The sequence below is a fragment of the Amblyomma mixtum genome, chromosome 4, assembly GCF_055824585.1.
Source record: "Amblyomma mixtum isolate Tamu chromosome 4, ASM5582458v1, whole genome shotgun sequence".
Lineage (NCBI taxonomy): Eukaryota > Metazoa > Arthropoda > Arachnida > Ixodida > Ixodidae > Amblyomma > Amblyomma mixtum.
This window is the reverse complement of record NC_143015.1, coordinates 89,619,356-89,625,755: the sequence shown is the minus strand read 5'-3', so window position 1 is coordinate 89,625,755 and position 6,400 is coordinate 89,619,356. Positions and strand designations below refer to the sequence as shown.

General features: G+C 48.0%; 1 protein-coding gene across 1 annotated transcript; it reads right to left on the bottom strand.

The window, feature by feature from the left end:
• Nucleotides 1–331: 331 nt before the first annotated feature.
• On the bottom strand, nucleotides 332–5,866 carry LOC149347357 (ubiquitin-conjugating enzyme E2 D2B-like). The gene is made up of 2 exons (XM_089585562.1): nucleotides 5,567–5,866; nucleotides 332–759 (listed from the first exon to the last, which is right to left on the bottom strand). The coding sequence occupies exons 1-2, from the start codon at nucleotides 5,864–5,866 to the stop codon at nucleotides 508–510; spliced, it is 552 nt and encodes a 183-aa protein (XP_089441688.1). The 3' UTR covers nucleotides 332–507.
• Nucleotides 5,867–6,400: the final 534 nt, after the last annotated feature.

Sequence of the window (6,400 nt, the reverse complement as noted above, 5' to 3'; positions counted from 1 at the left end):
GGTTGCCGTAGCCTGGATAAACCGAACGCTTAAGTTACTAACATTAAATATCGCTCGTCCTGTCCTCTTCTCGATCTTCAGTACTGTCAAGTTTGCGGTTATCCCTCCTCCCCAACATGTCTGACCAACTGGCCCAAAGCTTCCCCTTATTAAAAACTAGCTTGACAACAGAGACGGTACAGGTGATATCCAGCTCATCACCAGAGCAAAAGTTAGAGGAACCCAACTTTGCATGCTTGTGTTTTTCATGCCGTAAGAAGGTTTACTCGCATGCACTGGAAGAATGTAATTAAATTATATTCCTTTGCTGCCTATAACACTGAGCCGGAAGTGTTGTTCCATGGCCAGATCCGCCATTTATTGCGCCACGACCAGGCTTTCCCGTAAGGGGCGCTGCGGGTGTGCTGAATTCATTTAATTGCAGCAACTGTCCCTGATCGGTCAGCCTATGTTTTACTGGTGCGTCGTTCCGCCAGGCGGCGTCAAGAGGCAGCCCCAAGACCGTGGTCACTTCAAGATGGCGTGTTCCTCGGTCCAGCGGCGCGCCGTAGACCTGAAAAGGGCGGGGTTTTCTTTGTAGACTAGCGCCACCTCGGGGTTAAGAGGGTGGTCCATGTCCGGGGCCCGCAGCAGGGAGCTGATGGAGAGCATCACGTCTGATATGGACACAGCCGGAGACCAGTGTGATGTCAGTATGTCCAGGCAAACGGGGGCTTCCGCAATGAGGTTTGGATGGTAAATCTTTGTTACCATCTTTACCTGCGTACAAATAAAACCGTGGTTAAACCTGTAGTGGCCATTTGCAGGAACTAAAAAAAAAGGAGCAGCCCAACATCCCTTTTCTGTAAGCGAAAGTGCAAGTACCTCAGTATAGTGAGTAAACACCGTTGCTAAATTGCCGGGACAAGATGGTTCTTTGGGTATCGCAATTTCTCCCGATTTTCTTGCGTGCCCTGTCCTGTTTATCTTTCTACACTCTGTCGCCGGTAGGCGTCCTATGCGCTCCTAGAATAACGATTGCGACGCAGTTTATGTACGGCGCTGAGAACTCCAGTACAAAAGGTCCTTCGGAATCGCATGACTTCCGGTAGGCTTTTCACTGAGGCCGCGTTGTTGCAAAAGCTTTTCTCGTCTATGTTTCATTAGCATACGTAATTGAACTTCTAATTTTCAAATGCTGGTGTCATTGAGCTTGCTTGACCTGAAGTACAACGTTCACGACATCGGACCTATTGGGAACAACGGAAACGTGGTGTGCGCTACTATTTTACGCACATTGTGAGTGTTCAGAGATCTTTAAAAAAACTCGGCACTTTCATACAAAAGAGCAAAAGTAAAGTATAAAAGGCTCTAGCTCCTTGAAGATCACCCACAGTGGCCATGGATGAGCCTGGTCAAAGAAACTCACAGGACGGTCACTGCTGTGCAACGAGATATTCAGAGACAGATCTTTGCGGTGCTGAATGCATTATTGCTTGCTCAGTATAATTTGTTTCCTCTCTGCTAGACTGCACGTGACTGCACTATGATGTCACTCATGACGTCATTTTGTTCCGACTACTACACGTGGTGCGTAGGAGCGATGGCATGTGTGACGTCCCTGCATGCTGACAATAATCAGCATGGCATGGTGCTACGCCAACGCCAACAATGCAGATTCGAGAATTATGCCCTTAAAAGCTGTCGTTTTAGGTGCCCGAAGGCTTCTATATCAACGGCGCAGTTCCGCTGCCCTCGACATCACAAATATACCCGTCAAGGAAGGCTGCACTCTAAACACAAGTTAACCTATATGGAAATATGGAGGTAAGCTGTCTTCTAAGCTCTCTCTTTTGGAAGCGGGTTGTGCCGTTCAACTCCTGGGTTAGATTTCGATCACTAAGAAACGAAGTACTTGCTCTACGCAACTGAGGTATATTCCCACCAAAAAGAATGCTAGTTTAATGCAGTTAGCAGTGGGAGGGGGCTTTTAAACGTAATTCTGTAGGTTTTCGGCTAAAATCTTCCTAACTGCTGTTTCCGTTGCAAACGGCAAGCATTCCGTATTTTTAGTGATAAATATTTACCCCAGGGCTTGCGTAGCGTACCTTGCCTCTAAAAGGAAGTGCAGCTTACTCCCAAATAGGCTAATTCATGTCTAGAGTGTGGCAATCTGGCGTCATTACCGCCAGCCCTCATGACCACCAGCTTGTTTCGACGGAAACTAAATCACAGTGACTAAGAAGTACAGCTTTAGAGTATGCTCACGATCCTGTGAAGACGTTCAAAGAGATGCTTGAAAAGGCGAACGTCACGGTTTTTTGATTGGTTCTGGAAGACCTTCGTGAAAAAGAAAAAAGGCGCCGCTGGAATTTTAGAAACCATCCAGTATTGTTATTTTGACAGTCTCGGTGAGAACTTTGCGAATCTGCGTGATGCTCACAACTGATGTTTAGGAAGATCTGAGCAGCGTTGTACTCGCCGACAAGGTTCTGAATATTCAGTCCTAAGATGCGGATAAAAAGCGAGATTCCTTTGCGCGAGGTGTTCCTTAAGCAATCCTTTGGTCTATCGCAAGAAAAAAATGCGTTGCAATGATCTTCTCTCCCCGTGGTTACACTCGTTTGCATGACATCCCTTCAGATTTTTGCCAACCACTAATTCTGTCTGCTGGCTGGTGACTCTTCATAATCAACCTGCGTTTCTTTAACGCTGGTCACTTTGCGTACAAGTGCTATGGCTCCGTAGTTTTCTAGGAGTAGGATAAGCTACACATTTGTCTTACTATCTTTGGCGGATGCCTGTTTAGCGGAATTATTTGAAGCCGAGAACTTTGATCATTATACCACCTCCAGCCCCATCCGCCCTGCTGTCAGTAAATGTCCAGAATTAGGAAGCAACTCATTACCACGTAACCAGACACCTCCAGACCCATCCGCCCTGCTGTCAGTAAATGTGCAGGAATTATGAAGGAACTCATTACCACGTAACCAGCGATAACTGCCGAAATGTCACTTAAAAGTAGACTTCCGGTTTGTTGCGAGTTCGTTTTCTCTGGAAGAATAAATCCTGCATTGTTTTTCAAAGCGGTGCCGCTCAAAACATGACAGCAGTACGCTTTACTAGCTTCATTTACCATTTACACGCTTGGATTTATTATGACGCATTCGTATAGAAGGTCGCACTTACAGCATGCTGTGGTCACAGACTGGCAACCGATACGAGAGGACAGAGCGCGGAGAAGCAATCGCATATACGACCAACGCTGCCTGAAACATTAGTAATACTGACGGCAACAAAGGGCGCTCCGCTCTAATTCAAGAGCATGCCGCTAGCTTGTCTAATTTGGCATAAACGGTGAAAAACATCGTTGATTTTCATGCCGCGTCTTCGTCACAAGACTGCCTTCGAAGTACTTTTCGCACGTGTTCTTGTCACTGTCCGCTTGATCGGGCACGCGAGGAAGGCACCATGCACAGTCCAGTTGAACCGGTCGGTTCTTTCTTCAAGCGGAACTATTAAGCAACAAAAAAGTCAATGTACTTATCAGCGGCTTCACGGCGAAGCCGGGCTTTCTGCCCCTAGTCATTGGCAAGAAAAATTCAGGGCGCACTTTGGCTCTCTAAAGTGCTGCAAGGCGAAAGCGTTTCCTGGCCACTGTTTGTTTTTATTTACTTCTTTATTTTTCATATTTTGTTATTGATTTTTTTGCTCCTTTTCTTAATGTTATTGTTCTTTATTTTTATTTTTGTTTATTTCTTATTTTTATTTTTTATTTTCTTTTTCTTCACTTTACGCCTTTTATTTTATTTATGAAGCCCATGCATTCACTAGATGCGCCTTTATTCATGCTGGAACCTTGAGGCTTTTAAGCAGTGACGCCGAAAGGCGGACGAATCTGCCGACGCGTCTGTCGACACGGCTGCCGACGCGTCTGTCGACACTCCTGCCGACGCGTCTGTCGACACGGCTGCCGACGCGTCTGCTAACGACAGTATGAGGCATTAAAGGCTTTCGCCTTAACATCGCGCGTATAGGACAAGTAGAATGCCCCTCATAACTGCGACACCGAACGCATGTCCTCTATCGAATAGTTTCGTTCGTTTCAGGCTTCTGTTGCTGGAGTAGTAGTCAGTGTGCGCCCTCAGTATCTGCAAATCACATGTAGGGCTGTTGGGAAGCCGAGGAGAGCAACCCCACCCTGTTTCCAGCGAGGCAGCTATGGAGGCTATCTGCGACGCCTCTACAGAAGATGCAGCCGTCGCGGTGGCGCAGTGGTTACAGTGCTCGGCTCCTGATACGAAAGACGTGGGTTCGATCCCGGCCGCGGCGGTCGAATTTCGATGGAGGCGAAATGCTAGAGGCCCGTGTACTGTGCGATGTCAGTCCAGGTTAAAGAACCCCAGGCGGTCGAAATTTCCGGAGCCCTTCACTACGGCGTCTCTCACAGCCTGAGTCAAGGAAACGCAGGTGGTCGAAATTTCCGGAGCCCTTCCCTACGGCGTCCCTCATAGCCTGAGTCACTTTGGGACGTTAAACCCCATGAACCAACCATTAAGCAACCATCTACAGGAGATACATGGGTGTATAGTTTTGAAATATATTTGTGTGCGCCAGAAAACGTCCATTTTCCATCAAAAGAAGCGACTTAACGGTGCAATAGCGTATCGAAATGCCGTGTCATTTTAGACGCTAATCTTGTACCTCGACGATGTTGTAAGCGTCTTGTTCCAGATTGCGCACTTTCTGCTTTGATCCCGTTAAACGAGTGCAATCCTCGAAGACGTGCATGCTTAGATAGACTGGCTCAAAGGTGGAATACCACTGAATGAGAGGCATATCGAAATAGCGCGCCATTTTCGAGTCAGTCCTGCGTATACAAGTGAGATTGATCATACCAGTCACGAGAGTTCCCATGGGCGCCATGCATTGAAATTCGGGGGCCTGATGGGGCCAAAACTCCCAGGTTAGGTGTCTAGCGAGGCAGACATGTGTGGACCGCAAAATAAACTCTGTGCGAGTTAAAAACAAACAAATGCTTCATAGTAACTGGAACGTCTGGCAACAAAACCAAAGAAACTTATAGAATGTTACGAATGCATAAATAATACAACAGTCATGGGGATAAATTAAAAGCTGAAAAAGCAACACACTGCAACGATTCTCAAGTTCATGAAGACGAAGGGAGACAGTTTTTATTTGCCGCTCCTAGATGACGCCACTATCGCCTATCTCCTGGAAACTGGCCACAAGGAAAAACTATACGTAACGAACATTCAGACTTATCTCCGCAACTCCCTAGGAATAAGAGACGTTGCTGATTAATCATGCCCTGCTTTCCGGCCAGCATGTTATTATAACATGCTGGCCGGAAAGCAGGGCATGATTAATCAAGCCGTGGTCGTCGGACGCTTCTCTGGAGCATTGGGCTAGTGATTCCCCTAGACACATCGACGCTGCATAAGCAGCAAAAACTAGAATGTATACTAAGTCTGTGCTCAGCACTGTGCGCTCTCTAGGGGATTAGGCTTAGCAGCCCCACAAAAGTCTGTCTCGGATCCGGGGCTACGGCGGCACTCGTACATACCTTGGGCGGTTTGAAGGGGTAGTCCTTGGGAAAGCGTATGCGGAGCGTGAAGGCGCCTCCCTCGTACGGCGTCTCCTCCGGCCCCAGCAGGGTTGCCAACCACCGGAACGGATCGTGGCCGTGCGTTGGCCCCGCCGACCAGTTGGCCAGCGGCCGGAACCGCAGCTCCTCCAGGTCGCGGCGGATGCGCGCCAGCGCCACGGGCGACGCGGTGGCCGGGGGCCGTACTAGCCCCGGTTCTTCATTGAAGGGCATAAGCGGCCTGGCCGGCACAGCCATACCCCCCCAGCCGTCACCCATCTCCCGGCGGATCTGCGCTTCGCCTTCGTCGACTTCCACCCTCATTCACGCGCTGCCATGCTTCTTCACAATGCCCAGCTACTCGAGATGACGATAGTGCCTTTTAATGCGCGAGCATTATTCGGCTCTGTCACGTCAGCAGAAAGTGTCCTTAATTTTGTGTGCACGATTACGTCGTTCTCTGAAGATAAGTACGTGAAAGTGTGATTGTGACCAACAGTGTGTGATAAAATGCTGCCCTGGGAAAAATTTGGTTTATGAGGTGTAATTATGTTGTTGTTGTTGTTAGCCTTTCACTAGATGGCACATACCCACACTGGGGGATCGGCCAAGAATCGGGAGGCAAAGGTTGCTGTTCTCCTATACATACTAAAGGCAAAAGAAAAGCACACGGGAGAGCAACACCGGGCGATTCTACCACAAGGAGGGCAGGGAGTGAAAAAAGGTAGGAGTTTGGATTGGAGAGAGAGAGAGAAAGAGAAAAAAAGAAGATATTAATTCGAAATATAATATACCATAGAAAAGAAAATAGTG